This window comes from Gobio gobio (assembly GCF_949357685.1).
Source record: "Gobio gobio genome assembly, chromosome: 2".
Taxonomy (NCBI): domain Eukaryota; kingdom Metazoa; phylum Chordata; class Actinopteri; order Cypriniformes; family Gobionidae; genus Gobio; species Gobio gobio.
The window spans coordinates 58,080,282-58,104,049 of NC_137098.1; the positions used below are offsets into that span (position 1 = coordinate 58,080,282).

At 37.8% G+C, this 23,768-nt stretch overlaps 2 protein-coding genes across 19 annotated transcripts in view; one reads left to right on the forward strand and one right to left on the reverse strand.

Moving 5' to 3' along the window:
- The window catches only part of elp4 (elongator acetyltransferase complex subunit 4), a gene marked incomplete at its 5' end in the record, with an annotated part of 131,341 nt that overhangs the window by 12,713 nt on the left and 94,860 nt on the right, over positions 1 to 23,768 (reverse strand). Inside the window, one exon of one of the 2 annotated variants that reach the window (XM_079802400.1) lies at positions 18,354 to 21,269. The exons of the other annotated variant lie outside the window; for it this stretch is intronic. Within the exon in view, the coding sequence (XP_079658526.1) occupies positions 21,159 to 21,269 (111 nt within the window). The 3' untranslated portion in view covers positions 18,354 to 21,158. Of the gene's footprint in view, positions 1 to 18,353; positions 21,270 to 23,768 lie in introns of those variants that run through there. 2 annotated transcript variants of the gene reach the window in all.
- On the forward strand, positions 1,406 to 19,783 carry pax6b (paired box 6b). Of its 17 annotated transcripts, XM_079802269.1 has the most exons (14): positions 1,436 to 1,582; positions 4,760 to 4,887; positions 7,320 to 7,388; positions 7,555 to 7,608; positions 10,222 to 10,352; positions 10,600 to 10,638; positions 10,728 to 10,943; positions 11,161 to 11,326; positions 14,128 to 14,286; positions 14,376 to 14,458; positions 14,559 to 14,709; positions 14,794 to 14,906; positions 15,123 to 15,264; positions 17,077 to 18,685. In XM_079802269.1, exons 4-14 carry the CDS (start codon positions 7,596 to 7,598, stop codon positions 17,160 to 17,162), a joined length of 1,299 nt encoding a protein of 432 aa, XP_079658395.1. In that variant the 5' UTR covers positions 1,436 to 1,582; positions 4,760 to 4,887; positions 7,320 to 7,388; positions 7,555 to 7,595; the 3' UTR covers positions 17,163 to 18,685. The 17 variants fall into 17 exon arrangements, with proteins under 17 accessions (XP_079658392.1, XP_079658382.1, XP_079658387.1 ...); XM_079802256.1 differs by lacking the exon at positions 7,320 to 7,388 and having other exon boundaries at positions 1,409 to 1,582; XM_079802262.1 differs by lacking the exon at positions 15,123 to 15,264.

The window sequence follows — 23,768 nt, forward strand, 5'->3', positions numbered from 1 at the left end:
TATTGTAATTTACAACAGCACTTAAAAACTTGTTATTGTTGTATAGAAGAGAAATGTATGTGTGTGTGTGTGTGTGTGTGTGTGTGTGTGTGTGTGTGTGTGTGAGAGAGAGAGAGATAGATAGAGAGGGGGGGAGAGGATGCTGAGAGGCCGGCTGAACAGATTTTCCTTCACGCCTGGTCGGGTTCTTGAGAGCGGGGCGTCGTGGAACAGGGAACGGAGGCACCTGGCCCGGCCGCTGCGCAGCGTCTTCTTTTATTGACCGCATGATAAGCCGTGCGGTTTCCAGCGATCACCTGGAGAACCCTGCAGCGTTGCACGGTTTCTGTGGCCCTTAATTGTGGTTACGTCAAACAAAGGGCTGAATAATGCTCGTGCGCTCCATACCTGCTCCATACGTCCTAAAGCACCAACACAACCCATTCATTTCCTGAGAGACACACGGAACTGTTGCGCATTTGCGCACTATGGACAGTAACATCTGTGGACGCGTCATATGAAGTAAATAGGTCGCTTCACCTGTAGGCTACAATTCGAATGTTTTCTTTGTTTAGATGATGCACAGGATCTCACAAGTAGCATATAGGCCTAGTTAAATGCGCAACAGCTCTCATTTAGGAAGAATGGAGAAAATGATCGTAAAAAAAACAGCAGTGAGACATTAAAGAAAACCACACACAGCAAGGTGGAAACAAACATTTTCACTAAACGCGCTGTTGTACCGGTTAACCATTTGATTTTCCACGTGAACGAGTAGGGTAAATAAGATCTCTGTGACGCCTTGGCCAATATTTGCTTAACAGACGGATAGCAACTTAGGATAAGAAAAAGAAAGGCTGAGAAAAAAATAAAAAATAACATTTGACATTTGAAAGTTTCAAATATTTGCATGATAAAAATAGGTTTTTGCAGATATATGCTATTTCAAAGAAAATTATTTTCAAGGCACTAGAGCCCATGTGCACAAGTGAAAAGATGTGATGTGATAATCTCTGAAGAACTCACAAAACGCACATTTTAAAAGTATTTATTTGTATCGATAGCTAGTGGTGGGTGAATTTAAAATATTGCCTAAACATTATTCAGTAGCATATATTTTATTACTATTAACATCACATTATTAGGATATATTAATGTGTATTTATTATATTATATATCGACTTGGCATCAAATAGTAAATGCTCAGAAGTATGTCTTCTTTAGGAAACACCACGACTTAAAACAGAAGCATAATTCTCCCAATTCTTCACTTGAAATATAGGGCAATAATCACGCCACGTCTTGCAAATCGAGGCTAATGTGAATGCATGGAGTTCCCCTGATATGTTGCATGCATGGCTGTATGAGAACTATTTTCCAGCGTGACGTAGCGCGTCATCGGACCAATCGCTGACGAGCTGAGGCTGATATTAAGAGAAAGTTTACAGTGAGTGAGGGTTACACCGTTTTTTCATTTTCACTGACATTTCCACTCCAAACGGGATTCAAACGTGACAACTCTGGATTCATGAGGTCGTTTTAATTTATTCAATCGCAAGGGCTTGAAACTGCAGGATATTGATCAGAAGTCAGAATCATCCCGGTAAGTTCAGCTCAAATACTGTATGTTTTCCCCACCGTCCTCGGGAAAGAAAATGCACGGCATATCTTCATTAGAAAAATACATTTGATTATGTCTACATTTTTTCATTTTGAATGTTTTATTTGAAAAGCTGACACAAAGGGGGAAATATTTATCACAAACAAACTAAATAATACAAATTATATAATTTCATGTAGGCTATTTAGAAAATAGCTATTTAGTTTAGATAAGACTAAATTTTCCATCTTACTTAAGCTAATATTTTCCTATATTTAATAGGCCTATATTACCTTCAGTTTGTTCAATTTAGACAGGCATAAAACTACTTTTTAAATGGTTATTTTAGTATATTTGCATAACGTGATGAATTACGTCAATTCATTAGCGCAGATAGTCTACATGACAAAACGTTACATCACTTCAAAGTATTTTTTATTATATTAAAAGAACCTTCCCTTTCCCTTTTAATAGCAGTTTTAGGAACGATAGGGAACGCAAATTAACATTATAATTGTGTGAAAGAATATGTTGAAAACTTTTTTTTGCCCCAGCAATTAGAATTAATTTGTTTCCTAAACATTCTTCTTCCCAATAATAATAGTAAAAATGATGATATGGGTGGTGCTTTTTCTATTATTATTTCATGTTAAACAAGACATTATTAGGCTATTATAGGCGCAACAATAAAAGAAAGTAAACAATATAAAATACTATAACTAAATTAAAAAAAAAACCGTTGGTGGTAAACTTCGTTGTTCCCCGAAATGTAGGCTATTGATTAAAAAAAAACTGTCAGCCCGTTCGTGACTTTTTTTCTTTTTATTGATTCACTCTTTTGTTCATGTTCTCCTGAAGTATGACGTCAGTCCCATTCCCTTTCCTAAAAAGTGTTTCTACAGAAGACAGTGACCACTGTGCCCAAGAGCGAAACGGCTATACGAGATTAAGGATTACTTTTCACGACTTCGTATTAGCAGTTACTAATCCCAATTGGGCTAATTGCTCTGCGTGTAAAATTGCTATCTGCAGGGTTCGTGTGATGTGGTGGGGTTGTATGGCCTGGAGGGTGATGGTGCGCCCTGAATTAGACCACATCCTAAATACACCTCATTAACACGTAGAGGATTTACAAGTTATCTAAATGAGGAATCAACAGCCGAGGAACAATCACTAAGCTTACAGGGCATTCTTTTTGACGGGTTTGTTTTTGCACCTTTATAATACTTAAAAATAAAAATGAACTTTAAGGTGTATATGCTACTAACCAGGGGCTAACACAGATAAGAAGAGCTCATTCGTGGAAACATTTGCAGTAGTATGAGAGAAACTCTGCAGGGCCCGTACTGGGACAGTGCTGTTCATTATCCGTTTCCATTAAGGCCTCTTTTTTAATTCCTCGGTGTCGTTTGTCTCCTTTTTGTGACACAGTCAGGGACGCAATGGTTCTCAGGGGCTCTCGTTCACTTCCCAGATAGTTTATAGATGAGCTTTGGCTTTTTCCTAACTTTGCATACGCCGAGGAAAGTGAATGCAATACATTTCGTATCTTTTTTCCTCTTCTTTTTTTAAAATCCCATCAGTTCTTCACCGGCTCCCATACAGTCGGGACTATACTGTGTGTGTGTGTATGTATATGTTTATATATATATATATATATATATATATATATATATATATATATATATATATATATATATATATATATATATATATATATATTATATTATATTATATTATATTATATTATATTATATTATATTATATTATATATATATATATATATATATATATATATATATATATATATATATATTATATAAATAAAATAGCACATTGAAAACAGTACGTCACAAAAATAATTTGCACAGTTTAGGCATAACTAGATTTCTAAACAAATGTGTAGCAGACAAATATGGGAACATTATGTCAAAGTTCGAGACGCAGCACAAAAAGAATACAGATATTTAAAAAATAGAATTTATAGAATTGTGTGTCCATATATAGACAGACATACTTTGGAAGGGATGGTTGCTTTGCATCTAGCAGATATATTAGCAAAAACTAAAAACATAATAGGCTATCTGCAGTCCACTTTTTGTTTGCATCTCAATCCATTCTCCAAATCGCTAAAAGGTCGCAGGCTGTTGCAAACAGAAATATGTAAACATTTGTCATCAATATTTGCTACTCCGATGAAAGAGCTGTAAAATTAGTGAACGGTGAAAAATTTAGGGGGGGGGGGGCGACAAGCCACGTGGACACGGAGGTAACCTCCACGCGCAGATAGTGCAAAAGCGCGTGAGTGTCAACAAAAGCACGTGGAGAGTGTTTGCGTTTGTTTTAGCCAGTTGCACCAGGGACCATTTGCAAGTGCACTTAATGCACAGAGCAAACAGGTTCCCCTTTTGAATTCGCAGCTGTCAACAGGTTGCTTTCTTTTATCAGTGTCATGGAGGGCCAGATCTCTCAGGACTTGAAAGCCCCGTGCAGCAAACAATCACTCAGGGATATTCAGTCAAACGGTGTCCATATGTGTTCACCTAATTAAATAGGCCTTCTAGAGTAACAATTATAGCTATAACATATTGCAAAAGCAATTTGTTTTCATTGAAATATTCAATGTAAATACACCAAGTTAATTTCTTTTCATTTAAATATTAAATATAAATAGCCTACACCAAGTTATTTATCCCACATTTCGGGGCAAATTGTAATATGGAAACACACTAAAATGCATTTTTCTGAGTGAGCTCAAGCCCAGTGGTGAGATTTAAGCAGTGCATCCGACAGAAAAAGAACGAAGCATAAAGCAATGTTGAGTGAGTTTGAGAGGGGGCGCTCGGCATTTGCATGCGCGGACTGATTAGTTGGTTCAAAAGTGGCCTGTTTTCTGTTCTGTGATGGCAGAGGGTCAGTGCATCTGTCTAATGGGCCAGTAAAGAGCTGCAACCGGGAACAGACAGACTAAATACATCAGTACTATCACCAATCAGCATAGGTGTGTTCAACTCCGTCTCTCTCTCTCGCGCGCGCTCTCTCTCTCTCTCCATGCATGCGCCTTTACTTTCTCACTCTCTCTCACTCACTCACTCACTACACATGCGAGCACACACACACTCTCAATCCTTGAGCAGTCCTGACATCTCCGCTCACTGTCAATCTGTGTCTCCTTCGCAGGGAATTTCCTTCCAGATAGAGGGACGCTGGAAAAACATATATTTTGAGAAGAAATTACTATTGGAGACCATTCGTTTCACTATTTTGCTCGGAAGGGCTCAGGCGGTGGAGCAGAATGCCTCAAAAAGGTGAGTGCGCATGCTGAAACTAAAAGTTAGTTGTTCGTGTGGGAGCCGGTACTATTTTACTGGAGCGATCAACCACATTATTATTACTATTATTAGGCTTTTATTTATTATTGACATTCCGATTATTGTTAGTGGTGTTGCCCAAGTCATACAAACACAAACGTGCTCTTAATAGGCTAGTTTGTTGGCTAGCTGTAAAAATAAATGATTTAAATAAAGCTCTCAGATTATTTTGCATTTTGTAGGTCTGCTTTTAATCTGTTTGTGGATAGTAAATATGTATCTGTGAGAGGAAAGAGTTAGAAGTCACATTAGGCCTGAACAGTGTTTTTTTTTTTTTGCGGAGCACGGGAATGCACTGACCCGTTGAGCAAAGGTGTCAGTTTGATTCATCAGCCGAGTGCCTTCTTAAAGATTTGCCCGAATCTCACGAGGACCTGCTTGTTTATTATTCTTTACGTAACTAATATTTGCATTTAGAGTTTTTGTAATTGTATTAAAAAAAAAAAAAAAACGAATGCACGGTCAAGACTTTCCACTTTTATGTTACATTATACAGCCTAAAAGTAAACATATATTGTAGATATAAATATATTGCACAAGTGAAATTTAGTAAATAAAATTATTAAGTAAACACCTATTTTTTTTTATTAATGTAAAAACCATATAAGCCATCACAGTGGACTCGTTTATTTTAGCATCCAGCAAATATTCCCTAGGCCTATAGCTAGTGTTTTTTCTATAGCATTAGACGCTCAAGTCCTCATAAACATCCCCTAAATAAATGTAGCTCCAAAACACAAAAGATTTCCCCATCGATGGCAGTATAAGATGATTAGGGCATGTTAATGTCAGATCCTTCAAAACTTCCCACTGCGCTTTTGTGCACGTACAGATGCACGTCTGCATGAGAATGATGTTTATGGAGAACACTGTTTCCTGAATAAGCATGTTTAATTAAAGCAATTGTAGTTAAGGATTACACAAACGAAAGAAATGCAGATGAGATCCTAGTTAACCTCATAAACAACAACAACAGCCTGTATTCGACGTTAGATAAATCATTAACGGGAGCACGCAGAGTCGCAAAGCATGTACAGCGCGAGCACAAAACAATTAACATTTTCTGTGATTAACAGCGATTAAGGGGTTTAATCGTCGCATTAGGCTTTACGTGTATTTCGAATTTACCTTCGGGGTGTAGTTTTCATTTGACGTATCTTTTTTAAAAAAAAATATTTCTTTTAAAGATACGGCACTAAAATATTCACATATGAAGGTAGGCTACAGCTGGAAACCTCCTGACACATTATACATATAAAAAATAACGAATTATTAATATATTAATGTTCTTTTGTTGTTGTTGTTGTTTGTGGCAAATTATAAAATGAAAATATAAGAGTTAAAAGACTAGCAAAAATTATTTAGAAACAAATCCGTTTTAGGAAAACAAACTTTAGAACACTTCAATATTTGAATGTTCCCATATAAATGTAGAAGTTGATAACACTTTTAAATGTAAATGAATATTTCCAGCAGGCACTAGTCGTTCAATCTTGGGAAGAGAGCGAATGGAAACGGACACACCGGTTTTGTTATTTCAGCGTCGGGAGAGAAAATGAAACGAAAGACTTTCCTTCCCTGGGCCCCTTTTTAGCAATGTCGCTGAATAGATCCTTTATTGCAATTGTTTTTTTCCCAATTGAGCACCCTACTGGGCTGTTGCATCCTTTTACAACCCCTAACAACCCACACCCGTTACACAAACACCTCCAGATATTTATAACGCGAAATTACTTTTCTATTTCCCCAAACCTCGCAAACAGAAACACGCATTGGGGTTCGGGCACCGGGGTCATGGCCGTCAGGAAAGTGACAGTGGATGTTGTGTGTGTGGGTGTGTGTGTGTGTGTGTGTGTGGATGGTCGTCTGGGGGGCAGGGTGCCCTCGGCTCTTTGTATTCGGGCAAGTATTGGTACGTTTGGTGGGAGGTTGTGTTGCTAGTTGCAGAGGCCGAGTTGTGATGGCTGGGTTTGGGTATAGAAGGTAAAAGAGGCGCATTGTTGAGCTCCAGCGGGCTTTGTTAGGATCCTCTCACCCCCTCCAGTTCTCACTTTTCAGAGCACTGATGCGAAGTAGACAGCGTGTGTCACTGTACACTTTTGACGGGAGATCTAAAGAGGAAGGTTGAACATATTTTACAGACCACCAAGAAATTGAGACGTGAACTCTGCTGTTCTCTATTCTATTAGATTTGTCTTTTATATCTAATAGCTCAAATCAAATTCTTGTTTTATGTGGCAATAAAAAAAAGTGGCAGGTGCAAAAGGCTGCGCATATTAAAAACCCCTCTCCATTAGGCTTTACACACATTTAAAACATGACTCAATACAAGTCATTCGAACTAATATTACTCTTTTGCTCTATCCTAGGAATGATCTAAATAGTCAGACGCAAATGAAGGGCTAAATTTTTAAACGGACAGTCAACTCTGTTACCAGGCAAGTTTTTAAAGCTGAAACTCCTCTAGAAAGGATTATTCCCAAATATGCGTTGAGATGCATCGACCGTAACGCAACGACGCAATTGTAGCAAAACTGCAATTTAAAAAAAGAAATAAATCTGGATTTCACAACTAACCCTGTATATTTTCTTTGTCATAAATAGAATACCATAACCAACCCACGTGGGAATCAGGAGTGGCGTCCATGATGCAAAACAGTAAGTGCAATTCTTATTAAGTGTGTATTTTCTTTTTTAAATAATAATAGCTGTTTTTTCAACGGCTGACTGTGTTCATTTTCGATTTAACTTAAGCTGCATTGCATTTCTGATGGGAAATTACATAATATGTGCGTCATGTGAATTATGGTCAAATTGAGAGGCATTAAAACGCGAATTATATATTTCCCTCCCTCGGAAAATTCTGTTATTTCATGTCCACGTTTAAAAGAAAAGCCATATGAATGCAAAAGGCATTTTACATACATGTCGAGCATAAATAAATGAATGGCTGATGGGGGAGGAGATGTTTATTTCTGCTTGAGTTGGTAACAAATAAATGCAGCTCTGGCTCGATTAATGCAGAAAATTTGCCAACTTCCACAGAGGACTTGACAGTCCCGAAACAGCGAATGCATGGAACGGGACACACGAAATAGTTTGACGATTCCAGGACTTGATTTCAGGATTTTCTTGCTTGAGGGGAAAAAAAAAAAACACGAGTTATGTTGTCACTTAAATCGTGCATTTGTCTCGTGCTGTAGTATATATACGATAAATGCTTGGATTAGTTCGGAGATTATGTAATGTAAACATATATTGTTCAGTCATACGAAAAAATATGGTAAGCACCGAGTAATATTTATTTAACTACATGTACATGTTTAAGTTTAGGGTTAGAAAGTACATGCAGTTCCCTTCAAATAAAGTGTCACCAAAACGATTAACTGATGTATAGAGAGATTCATGCACCAGAAAATTTGGCCTTGAGATTTAGGATTGATGTTTAAAATTCACAACATATGTTTCCCCATTAGTAGGGGAGCAATAAAATACAAGTCTCATTATGACCGCCGCCAGGCCACATCTACAGTCCTACACCGTGGGGAATTATATGATTATTAAGACTTAACCTTTGAACTGCGAAATGACAGGCCGGGTCATGTTTCTGTGTGATGGTGACATCAATCAAATGGATTCATTTGATAAACGTGCACGCCTCCTTACGTTCAAGAGTCTATTAAATCCAACTAATCCAGGAATTATTGAAGACCGAGAGGATGACAGTGGATTACTCCACTGGATTTGGAGAGATTAGCACACGTTTGTTGTGCAGTATCAGTGCTTAAATGAATCGGGTTTGTTAAAATTAGTCCAGTCGGATGTGGTGTATAAAACGAACAGGTTTTATGCGCAACACACAATGTTGTTTCATATGTCCGAATCACTAAAGGGTCAGAGAAAGAAATACTTTTCCAGTGTGTATTTCACATTTAGACACTTGCATTTCCCACAGTAGGACTCCATGCAGATGTGGGGTTTGTTACAAACAGTACGACAGACGAGAAAAAAAGAGAGAAGCTTTGTCAGATTTAATATGTTTAGAAACACGCACGCCCCTGTCCTCGTGCCCGTGCGTTGCTCCTGTGGCTAGAAATAAAAGGAAGCCTCCCTTGAAGGCAACAAGAGCAGAATCCAATTTTGTCTGATATCCAAATGCGGACAGAAAGGGTCGTTTTATCATGCTACCATTTGTCGTGACGATGCGTTTTTCAAAAGCGGAGCAGTGTCATATAAAGTGACAGTCCTGCCACAAGTACTTCAGCTGATCTTTTCAATGAGCCTTCCATGCATGATCCGAGGCGACCTCCGCCTATTTCCAGAAATTAAGCTCAAACTTGACGTGCAGCTAGCTTTATTCTAAAGACAAATGTCAGAGAGGCTCATCATATTTTCCCCCCTCTTCTTCTTCTATATTTGGAGCTTATTTATTGCTTAGGAGCTCGGGCTCCTGCAGTCAGACGAGAGAGGAGCAGAGAGCTAGAGCACACACACACTCCGGGGAGGCTTTTCATAGGGATTCGCCTCTGTTTTTTTTCCCCCCTCGCTCGCTTTGAATTGACTTTTTATTGGACTTTCACATCGCATCAAAACACACTGAACTGGTATGCGCTTTTCATATTCTTCTGTTTGCAGTGCATCTGATGTTGAATTATTTTACACGTTGCCATTTTGATGGACGCTCCATTGCTGCCGTATGCTTTGCGATAATTGCTCTCTTTCTGGTGTTCCTCAATGGCGAAGGGGTGCTTATTTATTAGGGGTTTGTTAGTCTGCTGTGAACGAGAGTTTCCACAGTCTTGTGGAAAGCTGTTTTCTTGAAGGCGATTTGATTATGAAAATTTCAGTTCACTTGAACGGAGATGTTCAGACTCAGAGGTCATTTCATCAGTCGATTGTGTGTGTTGATTGATTTTATCCTAGTGCATGCCATTCCACTGTTGATTTGTATAGGGCACAACGAGCTGTGTAACTCAAAACTGTTCTTTTTATAAAGAATTATAAAGGTCAGACTTTAGTGCTCATGTTGTCGTGCATTTAAATGCATTTAATGTGCAATGATTTTGTCATTTTAGTTATTGATTATTCCACTGGCATGGACATTGCGATGTAAAAACTCAGCCTTTTTCCTCTCTGACTCCGATTGTCAGTAACGCAGATCAAAGAAAAGCTCCAAGAAGTGGAGCTTTATTCTAGACAATGGGACACCCATTGAGGGAATGTTTTGGAGGGGAAAGACGAGCCAATTTGTTATGTCTCCGTGTGCCACAGGTCACAGTGGCGTCAACCAGCTCGGCGGGGTTTTTGTGAACGGCAGACCGTTACCGGACTCCACCAGACAGAAGATCGTCGAACTCGCTCACAGCGGAGCGCGACCCTGCGACATCTCCAGGATTTTGCAGGTGACCCTGAAGCCCATTTGTACATCCAACAAGCTTTACGGGACCTAGTGAAATAATTGTCAGGTCCTATCATGGTCACACAATGTCCATGTTACAAATAGTACAGCTAAATCGAATTAATCACGACAATAGCGATAGAGGATGCTAACCTTTTCAACACTAATGTAAAGTGTGACTCTAATCAGTAAACTTTTAAACGTAATGAAATCATCCTAGCAATTTTAAGGCATATTTTCTGTGTTCATAGACCCATGATGATGCAAAAGTCCAACTGGACAATAAGAACGTAAGCGTATAATTGTTTGAAGTACATTACTTTATTTCAATTTAGTCTTAAATAATGTATGTGAATTGTGTATATTGCTGTCCATTCAGGTGTCGAATGGGTGCGTGAGCAAGATTCTGGGCAGATATTATGAGACCGGCTCCATCCGACCACGAGCCATCGGAGGCAGCAAACCGAGGGTAGCGACGCCTGAAGTGGTCGGCAAAATAGCACAGTACAAGAGGGAGTGTCCCTCTATCTTTGCCTGGGAAATTCGTGACAGACTACTGTCCGAGGGGGTGTGCACCAACGATAACATACCAAGCGTAAGTGCAAATCGTGATTCATTTGCATCATTTGATTGTGCAAACGTCATTTTTCTTAATAGGTAGATGAGAATGCATATGTAGGCAGATTCACAGAAGCTTGCTTACACTTGCAATCATCGGCGATTTGCATTTATCCACATTGCAAAAATCTACAAATGGCATTTATGGCTGATGCAAACAGTAATTGACTGACTGCTGCCTTTATACCTTTCAGGTGTCGTCGATAAATCGAGTCCTACGCAACCTGGCTAGCGAAAAGCAACAGATGGGTGCAGATGGCATGTACGACAAGCTGAGAATGCTCAACGGGCAGACCGGCACGTGGGGGACACGCCCGGGATGGTACCCTGGTACGTCTGTGCCAGGACAACCAAATCAAGGTGAGACAGTCTAAAAGTAATAAGAGCATCACTGTCATGAGCAAAATTAGAATAACGACAACATAAAGGCACAGCAACAACAAGTACAAAAAAATAAAAAAATAAATAAAACATTTAAATAATATTACTCATTATAAAAAAAATTATATTTATCTTTTCATACAATAATATTCATATTGAACATGCAATATAATAGTACACTATAAATGCAATTATTTAAAATATTAAATGAATAAAGTATACTATACAGTGTATCTATATGTAGTATATAATATTGTAAACATTGTATATTATTATCTTTTAACGTGTCGAATACTGTAGTACTTTATTACGAATTCATAACATTCATTTATTAGTTCTGAAAAAGTGTAGGAAATGTCATGCCGTCATTAGGACTTTCCTGTCAATCCATTTGGAGACGCATTAGATGAATATACAGAATCTGGAATTGCGTGCCATTGGCATGCTCCGATGAGAAAAGGCCACTCATTAATTGAGGAGTTAGTGCTAATTAATCGCTCATTTCAATACGGCTTCTGTCTGGGTCTTGGATCTGCGTGACTAGGAACAGAGTTTTCGGCGGAGGTGTCCATGCGGTACCACCTGCCCCCCTCCCCCTGCCAGTGCCCTCGACATCATTTGCGCCCCATGGGGAGTGAGAGAAAAGCACTGTGCGTCCCGGGACAAAAGATGTTTCTGTCACATGCAAGAATTTGTGACAGGCACAGCTCGGACTCTCTGTAATTGCTCATTAGAGGTTGTTGTTTTTTTTTGAGGGAGAGAAAGAACAGGCTTTTGGTTACAGGAGACAATGATAAAAAGTTTTAGTTGATGAATAGTTCGTTTCTAATCAGGTTGATGAATCCTAAACGAATCCTGCGTGTGGATATTCACAGTATCACGAACACTATAAGACAGCATTGATATTAAATAAGAAAAACGCAAGCGATCTTTTAATGTATAATGTGTCGCTTAAAGGGATAGCTCACCTATAAAAAGAAAATACTCACTCATATGTCATTTCTAATGAGACTTTAAAGACTTAGCATAGGTTCGGAAGACTTTGAGTTTAGCGCACAAGTAATATGACTATTGTTATGGTGCCTTTTGAAAGTATCTTTGGAGCGTACATGGCCTTATGAACTGACACCATACAGGTTAAAAATGATCCAATTTTCATTTCGCGCCAACTGTTGCTTTTATCTGGTCAGATCGGAGAGATTTTTCCTAACCAAGCAAGCAAAGGTCTTTCAATGGTCATCTCCTGTTGAACGTATAAATCCTAACTGGCGTTTAACAGGCCTGGCCTGGGGTTCTTTGATTAATGACAGTGGTGTGTAGAGGTTAACATACTGAACTGAAAGGTCTGTTGACTAGATCCTTGTGTTATACAATGCTGAGCACTGCACGCCTCTTTTTGTTGTTCCTTTCCAATTGTGCCCTCGGGAGAATTTGAGCCTGACGAAAAAGGCCTGGCAGCCCATCTCTGTCTGCACAGTTTAATGGTTCCCCTCATTCTTCTGGTGGCATTGTGTCATTGAGAAAAGCAGCTCTCTATTCAAGTGTTGGTGGTCACCTCAATAGGTCCCTGGACACCCATACGGTGAATAGCACTAAGAGTCCCTATACATTATATGTGCTGTGTATGAAAACATCCAAGGGAACCTGAGGATGATTCAATGCGTTTCTTTTGGTACTTTGTTACGGAACTATGGAGATAATGCTGACAACTCTTGTCTCAAGTCTTGGGCCGTATTCACACCAAATGCTAATTTTCCACCAGGAATAATTCTAAAATATTTATATTATATTAATTATAACAATTTGAATGTATACAAAATATGACTAATAATAAAATAAATAATACAATTAATGTTATTTTGCATTTTTATGATATAATACAATATATTTTAAAATACAAAATAAATATTTTTATATTATTAGTCATATGTTGTATGCATTCAAAAATATATGGTTTGAATGCTTATAAAATATAAATATATTTAATTACATAAATAAATAAATAAATACTTTGCAAATGCATATATTTTTGTCATATATTGACATGCAACTTGTTATTAACTAAAACTAAAGCTATTAAAATTGTTTAAGGTAACTGAAATAAAGCTGAAATAAAATAATATGAATACAAATTTAAATAATCTTAAACTTAAATATGGCTTTGGCAACTAACTTTAGTGGATACATTTCATTTGAAGTACTAAAAATACAAAAAATTAAAAAGGAAAAACAAATAAAGCTATATAAAAAATATATTAAAAATTAAAACTAATAAAAATGACAACAACAACAACAACAACATGCACATACCAACATTTCTAAAACTTAAGATAAAGAAAAGAGAGAGAGAAAATATAAAAAAAGCAATTCAAAATGTTAATAAACACTATTATTATTAATAATATGGTAACACTTTACAATACGGTTTCATTAGTTAACATTAGTTAATGTATTAACTAACACGAGCAATACATTTGTTACTGTATTTGTTAACGTTAGTTAATAAGTTTGTTCACAGTGCATTAACTAATGTTGACAAGATTTTAATAATGCATTAGTAAATGTTGTGATTAACATTAACAAAGATAATTAAATGCTTTATAAGCGCAGTTCATTATTAGTAGTTCTAATGTTAACTAATGAACCTTATTGTAAAGTGTTACCAATAATATTATATAAATAATACTAAAGTAACACTGATGCAACTCAAGGTAATGCAAAAAGTGGTTTGCGTGATCTTTCTACAATTTTCAAATGTTTTTTTGTTTGTTTGTTTGCAGATGGTTGCCTGCAACCGGACAACAGTGGCGAGAACACCAACTCCATCAGCTCAAATGGCGAGGACTCAGATGAGACTCAAATGCGGCTGCAATTAAAACGAAAACTGCAAAGAAACAGAACGTCGTTCACTCAGGAGCAGATCGAAGCCCTGGAAAAAGGTATGCATCAAGTGTAAGCATCAACAACACGCGTCTCCATATCCAGCTGAGATTCAAAGAATAACTTTTTTTTTTCACATCGGTTTTAGAGTTTGAAAGAACCCACTATCCAGATGTTTTTGCAAGAGAAAGACTTGCAGCAAAAATTGACCTTCCAGAAGCTAGAATACAGGTGAGAATATGGTAATAGTTCAATTTTAATGGCATACTACCTAACGCATGTTCACTATTACTGTTGTTTGCATCTATGCTGACCCTCTCTGCGCCTGCAGGTATGGTTCTCAAACAGAAGAGCGAAATGGAGGAGGGAAGAGAAGCTGAGGAACCAGCGACGACAAGCCAGCAATTCCTCCAGTCACATTCCCATCAGCAGCAGCTTCAACACGAGCGTCTACCAGGCAATCCCACAACCCACCACTCCTGGTAAATGGCATACATCGACCGGAATTCTTGAGGATTACATATAACTGAAATAAAAATAACACTTGAATATTTCTATTCTACCAGTGTCCTTCACAACAGGGTCAATGCTGGGCCGCCCAGACACAGCTCTGACCAACACGTACGCGGGTTTGCCTCCGATGCCCAGCTTCACAATGTCTAACAACCTGCCTATGCAAGTGAGTAGCGTCCTGAACACTGGTTTCCTCCTCTACCCTTGATAACTGGATTAACGTGCTGTGTGTGACACTTCCTTAAGTGTCTCCCATTCCATCACCCAAGTCCAACTATTGACACGTTTAACTCAAACTCCTCTGTGTTATAGAAACTACGGTTGTGCCTGTAGATATACCTAAAGCTATATGTTTATATACATATATTCTTGTTTTTTATAGCCAAGCCAGACATCTTCCTATTCCTGCATGCTGCCCACCAGTCCGTCCGTGAATGGGCGAAGCTACGACACATACACCCCCCCTCATATGCAGGCACACATGAACAGCCAAACAATGGCAACTTCTGGTACCACCTCAACAGGTAGGCAGAATAAGTTCATTGTGCGATTAACAAACTCACCCTTGAGCCAATAACACATTTATGCTACCGTTCAAACGTTTGGGGTCAGTAAGGTTTTTGTTTTGAAAGAAATTAATACTTTTATGGTAGCATGTTATTTTACAGTCCTGTTCTCATGTACATACTATACTTAATTTAGTAATTGCAATAACTGGGTAATAACTAGGTACTAACCTACCCCTAAGCCTAACCTGAACCCATGTAGTTACCTTATGTTACCCAATACTTTCCTTGGTAATTACATGTACTGTAAAACAAATGCAACAACTTTTCCTAAGCAAAGATGCATTATATCGATCGAAAGTGACAGTAAAGACATTTATAATGTCACAAAAGATTTCCATTTCAAATATATGTTCTTTCGAACTTTCTATTTGTCAAGGAATCATGGTTTCAACCAAAATATTAGGCAGCACAACTGTTTTCAACATTGATAAAAAATGTTTCTTGAGCAGCAAAGCATATTTGAATGATTTGTGAAGGATCATGTGACACTGAAGACTGGAGTAATGATGCTGAAAATTCAGATTTGGTTCACATGAATAAATTGCATTTAAAAAAAAAAAGAAGACTTATATTTTAAATTGTAATAATATTTCGCTATTACGGTTTTTGCTGTATTTTTGATCATATAAATGCAGCCTTGGTGAGATATTTAAAAAAACAACTTTTGAACGGTAGCGTATTATGCATACACTCTTTTACCAATTTGTTCACATATGTGTATGTATTGCCTGATCGTTCTGTTTAATTTTAAATGCATGATTTTGTGTATCTAAAATTGTGTTTCTTTATTCCTCGTCCATTTTATGTAACATTTTTGTTTTGTTTTTAGTATTAAAGGGTTAGTTCACCCAATAATGAAAATGACCCCATAATTTACTCACCCTCAAGCCATCCTAGGGGTATATGACATTCTTCTTTTAGACGAATACAATCGGAGTTATATTAACAAATGTCCTGGCTCTTCCAAGCTTTATAATGGCAGCCCAAAATTTGAAGCCCAAAAAAATTGCATCCATTCATTATAAAAGTAATCCATACGGATCTGGGGGGTTAATACAGGCCTTCTGAAGCAAATCGATGGGTTTGTGTAAGAAAAATATCCATATTTAACACGTTATATAGTAAAAGTATCTTGCTTCCGGAGGACCGTCTTCCGTATTCAACTTACGAAGAAAGTGTAACGCCTCTCGCCGTTCAAAATGCTTGCGCTACGTCCGACGTCATCGTTGCACCAGTTAAGCTTTCTTCGTAAGATGAATACGGTCCGCCGGAAGCAAGATACTTTTACTATATAACGTGTTAAATATGGATATTTTTCTTACACAAAACGCATAGCTTCGCTTCAGAAGGCCTTTATTAACCCCCCGGAGCCGTGTGGAGCAGTAATATGATGGATAGATGCACTTTTTTTGGGCTTCAAATTTTGGGCTGCCATTATAATGCTTGGATTAGCCAGGACATTTTTTAACACAACTCCAATTGTATTCATCTGAAAGAAGAAAGTCTTATAACCTAGGCTGACTTGAGGGTGAGTAAACCATGGGCTACTTTAACACACACACACATACATATCCTTTTCAATGTCTAATTTCAATTTCATTACATCACATTCTTTAAATCATCACATTTGTTTAAAATATGATAACGCTTAGTGGACAGCACAAAAATCCATTGCCCTTCTCAAACTATACAGGTTCGTACATAACAGCAAAGCTTAAAGTTTGAAAAGGAACGCGTTTCTGACCTATATTCTCTCTCTATTTATAGGACTCATCTCCCCTGGAGTATCTGTCCCTGTCCAAGTTCCCGGAACTGAGCCAGACATGTCTCAGTACTGGTCAAGATTACAGTAAAGAGAAGAGTTACTTTGCCCTTTGACTTCCACACAGAGACTAAGAGAGAACCTGGACCTCTGCAGCAGTATTTTCACAAACACACAGACAGACAGACAGACACACACAAGCAAACACTGGGACGAGGCGGCGTGTGGTCTCTTCACAGTCTGAAAACTTTGCGGCACTACCTTTAGGAGGGAAAAACGGACGCTAGAGAGACTTGAACGGAACAAAACGCAACAAACCTCTGCAACATCCACATTTTTCGAACTCCATTTTTTGTTGTATTTGTACATTGGCATTTATATGTAAAGAGGAAAAGACAATTCAACAGCCAAAAGATATGTTGGTCTCGCATCCATTTGAAAGGGTGGAGAACAGAACAATATATTGAGACTGTTTTCTACTGAGCTAATATCAGGATTACGGATCAGACTTCTTCACACAGGCCCATATCAAACCAGTGAAGCAGAAACACACCAAGAGGAGACGCCCATTCATGTGCCCACTAGATATTTTCACTTTGGGAGAGTTACCGGCTATAAGGACGAGGCTCAAATCAACCAACAACGGCTTCAGTTGATGACATACTATTGTATCTACAAAAGGAGCAACAGCCATTATGTACATTTCTGAGTACTTTATAATGATGTATGAGGGTTTGGAGAACGGAGATAACTAACTGACTAACTGATTCGGAGGCCGTTTGCGCTTGATCATTTATAAATTGTGACGTCAGAGGATTGGGAAGTAATAGTACGGTAGATTTCGGCATCAAATAACATTCATCCATTCTGCTACTGTCCAATTGTGAGTATTTGTTTTCCCTCTCGGAATTATCGCGGAACATAAATCTATTGTTATTTGTATTGCCCCGAGAAAAATCTTTTAATTGTTTTATACAGACTTTCATGCATCGTTAAAAAAAGGAAAAACATTTCTTTAGGTCAGGTACAAGTTGTCTATTAGGTATAGTTGTATTATAGTGTCCTACGGTCAATAATTTTGTGAGACTAGAAATATTTAATTCCAATAATTATGATTAATAAAAAAGCTTGACAGAGTTTTTTTTTTTAAAAACGTAAGTGTTTGGCAGTTGTTTACAAGTACATATCAGACTTAAACCATTGTTGATTGTAAAAACAGACCAAAGCCTTTGTATTTCATCTATTACACAACAATCTTAATCTTCTCTCTCTTTTTTTTTATCGTTAGTCTTGTGTTGCTACATTTTGTAAAGGAAAAAAAACGTCGTTTTACATTCTAGTACACTGGCTTCGAGTACACTTGACTGCGGCTTAATCACGCAGTCCTTTATTTATGATCGACAACCATTTGTGGTTTTAAAAACATGTTGACATCTCTTGAATTCTGCGTTTTTTGTTGTGTACCTGAAACATGAACACTTGTAATGGTTTTTGTGTCAGAGCAATGCTTTGGAAAGCGAAAGGTCTACCCTGTCTTGCAGATATTTCAATTTAATTTTATTTAAAAGCTTTCTAAATGTATTTTGTGAAAACTATTAAAACATTTTGTACAGTATCTGTTTCTCTTTCTCCGTGAATTTCCTCATGAAAACGATACATCATTTTCAAAAGTATGTTCAAACTACCAATTTAAAGACACGCCAGCATGTCAAAACCCCTCTCTTCTCTCCACATACCTCATAACCACCAGAGAGCTCGTGAACAAAGGCACCAGCCGACTCCACACAACTCAGACATCACAAAAACACACCACAATAGAAAAGGCCTATGCCATTCAGCACTGCCAGCTCTTGTTTTGGTAGAGTTACGATGGTCTAAAAGGAAGGGGGGAAAAAGCGAGCGCGCGTGGGGGGAGGAGAGAGGGGGAAGAAACGAGAAGAATAAAGCGGTCCGAGCGAGCTCAGGGTGAGCGGAGGGAGAGATGAAGCGATTGTGTGGCAGAATGAGTTATTTTGCTTCACTTGCTGTCTCAGCGGGAGGGCCGAGGGGAGGGACACGGAGAGAAAGTGTCCGTGTGGAAGTGTTTTTGGGGGTGGTAGGTTGGTCCTGACGTTAGCTGGGTCAGGTAGTGGCCTATGGGACTTCAGGACAGCTCTAGACTCTCTCTCAAATGCGCCTACAAAGACCGCAATGGAAAGAGAAAAGGTTGGGGAAATCTTGAAATCACAACTAAAGCCAAGTTATACTTGTATAAAACGGTTATATTCCACTACCAAAAAGAGTAGGTGCACGCATTTATGAGCTGAAACTAAAGAAATATTAATTTCACACCACGACTTTTTAAGTGCACTGCTAAAATTAAAAATTGTGACCATACTCAAATATTTCATACCTCAAATAATAAGGTAAAACTCACTAAAAACACTTAAACTGTGGACACTGACAGCTATATCTATTTACAGAAAACAAATATAAGGCTATGAAACTTTAACGTGCGTATGAAAACGTACCTGCCTGATGAATACATGCTTTCACATGCAGCTTTATTCATTAGCAGAAATGAAAAATATGTGCATGCATGCATTTTTACATTGCAAATACATTTCCCCATTAAGTCAGGCAGGGTCACGTCAGCTGAAATTTATGTTGAGTATCGTAAATGCAAAAGGATCTCCTTATAATTAAATTGTAAATAAATGCAGTGTTGAGTCTAAAAAATGCTTTGTGTTAAAAAAAATGTCCAGGTCACCTTACATCCCAAAAGAAGAAATAATTCCATCAGGAAAAAAAGGAAGCCTATTTTTGGGGGAAAATGTATGCACATTTTCCTCATAAATTTTCATTACTCTAATGAGGTCAGAGATAATTCCAAAAAACTTACCATTAAAAGGCAGATACTTACTGGCGACTATCTGTTGGGTGACTGAAAACAATAAGACGAACCAATGAAAAGTGCCATTTAAATGACAAAAGGCCTTATGGAAAAGAACAACAAACATTTGAGCTGTAAAGTTAACCTATTATTCCCTTTTTCAAAGTCTTGATTTTGTTTTTGGGCTCTACTACAATGGGTCTTCAAAACTCTTCTTATTTATCACATTGTTGCAGCACCTCTCTTCGTAGTCTGTCAGTAACGCACAGTTTAGTTACTGTCTCTATACTGTCTCCCCTCCTTACAAAATGCGTACCATGTTCTGATTGGTCGGTTGGACCAGTGCGTTGTGATCGGTCAGCCACTTGGAGTGTGTTTTGTAAATGTCATGCCCCTTAGTTTTAACACACTACTAACACAACTCAACCCGGCCTCGTCCCCATTTTTTGCATATGCCTTGGGCGGGAATTATTTAAATGAGGAATATTGTGATGTGTTTGTTCCTGAAAGAAAACTCAAGACTACAATCGAGGCATTTCGAGAAGTTCAGAAACAGTGCGCGCTGATATAGAGAATCACTTTTTTGGAGTGACTGTGCTTTGTAACTTGCAGCCCTTTAATGCTCAAACAGTAGCATCACAACACTCTAGAAAATTTAAAATGTAATAATAAAATAAAAAAACCTAACAGGACCCTTTTAATCCTTTAATTAATTACATCCTGACCATTATGAACCTGATTTAATCATACAGCTTAAAGGACCGTTCAGAATTCAATAATTCAATCAATCAAATTTGTGATTTCTGCCACAAAGCTTTCAACGCATAAACAAACTTTATTGGCGGCAAATATTTATAAGCTATCTAAGCTAATAAACACCAGGAAGCCATGAGGTGCACTGAAAAGACACTGCTAGCCAAATTACGTTACCGTTATTTACGTCACATTCTGGCTTTATCCAAAGAGAAGCAACAGGTACTTGTCGGGTTCTTGTGACACTGAATATCACCGTCTTGCATGATCCTCCATGTTGTGTAGTTACTAAACGCTGTGCCATCTTAATCTCTTTCACTAATATTCACAGTAGCCGTGTCAGTACAGGTGCGACCGTAACCTAGTGTTGGCGTAGTGCAGCTCCAGCGCTCTCCTGCCCTTGAACATCACGGGTGGTGGTGGGAATTGGAGGGGGGAGGGTGCAGGAGGGATGGGAATCCGCTAGAAATCTAGGTGCTTGTTGCCCGTGGCAGTGGTACCACATCCTGCTGCCAGTTCTGTTTTACTCACTCGACTCACCGTCTCTGACAGGTCTGGAGGCAAGTGCAGTCTCTGAAAGAGAAAGAGAGAGAGGGAGGATGTGAGAGGAAGGCTGAAAGAAGAGTGTGGAGGGCAAGTACAAATGCAAAACAAACCTGTGACGGTACATAAGTATAATGACGGTATCAGATGGTAATATAACTGACTGAATTTTTTATATTCAAGCAGCTGAAAAGGTTCTTATGCTCACCAAAGCTGCATTTAATTTGATTAAAAATAGAGTAAAAATACATTCATATTTTGAAATTTTTTACCATTTAAAATAACTGTTTTATATTTTAAAATGTAATTTATTCATGTGATGGCAACGCTGACTTTTCATTACTCCAGTCTCCAGTGTCACATGATCCTTCAGAAATCATTCTAATATGCTGATTTTGCTGCTCAAGAAACATTTATTATTATCAATGTTGAAAACAGTCGTGTTGCTTAATATTTTTTTTTTGTGGAAACAGTGATACATTTTTTCCCCAGGATTCCCAAAAGAACAGCATTGGTTTGAAATCTGGGTAACAACACTTTACAATAAGGTCTCATTTGTTAACATTAGTTAATGTTATTAATTAACATGAACTAAGAATGAGCAATACAGAGGATTTATTAATCTTTGTTAATAAAAATCCAGCTGTTCATTGTTTGTTCATGTTAGTTCACAGTGCATTAACTAAATGTTAACAAATACAACTTTTTATTTTAATAACGTATTAGCAAATGTTGAAATTTAAATGAACTAAGATTAATAAATGCTGCAGAAGTATTGAATTCTTAGCTCATGTTAACTAAAGTAGTTAACTAACTAATGAAACCTTATTGTAAAGTTTTACTGAAATGTTTTGTAACAAAAATCTGTCACTTTTGATCAATTTAATGTCTTTGCTAAATAAAATAAAAATTACACATCTAATAAACATTTGAACAGTAATGTATATATACATACACACAATAAATGTAATGCGTTTTAAGGTGTGACACAGTGCTGACAAGTTTACAAGGTCAAATAATTTCTGTCCTCATTGAAAGTACAAAATACTACATAAAGAGTTGAAATCACATATTTCAGACAGATATTTGTGGTTTATGCTGTCTTCACATGCTATCAGACATTTCCTACATTACACTTCTGAAGTCCTGTTAACAAGCTTGTCGTGGTCAAGTGCTTTGTGTCAGAAACACAGTGGACACCAGGTTTATTCCTGCCTATTCATTGGGAAAATCTAAAGCCAAAATTATATTTAGCATCCCATTCATTGACATCGCTCCCAATTCTGGAATTTCAGTCAACACAGGCTCTTTTTTCGTTGTGTATAAAACATACAATACGCTTCAAATGGTTATTCATATACGTAAATATTCGCTACTTTAATGACAAGACGAGGTGATATAGCTGTTGTGGAAAAAACTAATGAAGCAAACCCTTCACAGCAGCAATCGTTCTCCCCTCTGCCATGTTTAAAATGTATGGCCTAACTTGGGAACTTGTGTATCAAAATTATCCCGAGCTTCACAGTGGTAAATACGACAAGAGGGCATTCATGTCCAATTTTAAACTAGGAAACTTGTATTTATGATATTTCTGATGGCACGTGAAGGCAGCATTAATACAATGAAACATGGAGTAGGATTTTAGACCAATAAGATTCCACTGTGGGTGGGGCTAACCAGTGCAAAAAACAAACAACTTAAGAACATAGACACTAAGAAGACTGATAAATACAAAGTTCTGTCATGAAACTCTAGATCGTGCAGGCTGATAGGTCTTTAAAGAGATAGTTAGCCCAAAAATGAAAATTAGCCCATGATTTACTCCCCCAAAAGTCATCCTAGGTGTATGGCATTCTTCTTTCAGACGAATAGACTGTTTTTAGCTGTTTTTGAAGTCCATAAAAGTGCATCTATCCATCATATAACTGCTCCACACGGCTCCGGGGGGTTAATAAAGGCCTTCTGAAGCGATGCGTTTGTGTAAGAAAAATATCCATATTTAACTTTATAGACTAAAATAACTAGCTTCCGGTGGTCAGCGGTATGCAAGTTGACTAAAAGAATAACCCCTGATGCGATGTACAGGAGCAACGCAAGCTTTGACGCTACTTGTGAATAGGGCTGGGCAACAAACTCAAGCCCCTCTTCTCTTATATCGAAATTCTCTGCCATTTCTCTTGTTTTAGACTACTCATTTATGACCGGTGTTTTGTTTTGCTCTATCCTCTGCGCTTCTGTGTTCCTCAATACGCATGCGTCAAGGGTTCAAGGGTTACTCTTTTGCAGTAAGTCAACTTGCGTACCAATGACCGCCGGAAGCTAGTTATTTTAGTCTATAGTTTTAAGAAAAACTCTTTTATTTATGGATATTTCTTAAACAAACGCATCACTTCAGAAGGCATTTATTAATCCCCCAGAGCCGTGTGGAGCAGTTATATGATGGATAGATGCACTTTATGGACTTCAAAAATGACCCATCAAGTCATTGCCATTATAAAGCTTGTAAGAGCCAGAACATTTTTAAAATAA

What these genes read in the sequence shown, in the direction of transcription:
- pax6b (XM_079802256.1), top strand. An exon ending in CCCACAACCCACCACTCCTG is followed by an intron (nt 14,710 to 14,793) that starts GTAAATGGCATA and finishes CTATTCTACCAG; the next exon opens with TGTCCTTCACAACAGGGTCA. An exon ending in CTAACAACCTGCCTATGCAA is followed by an intron (nt 14,907 to 15,122) that starts GTGAGTAGCGTC and finishes TGTTTTTTATAG; the next exon opens with CCAAGCCAGACATCTTCCTA.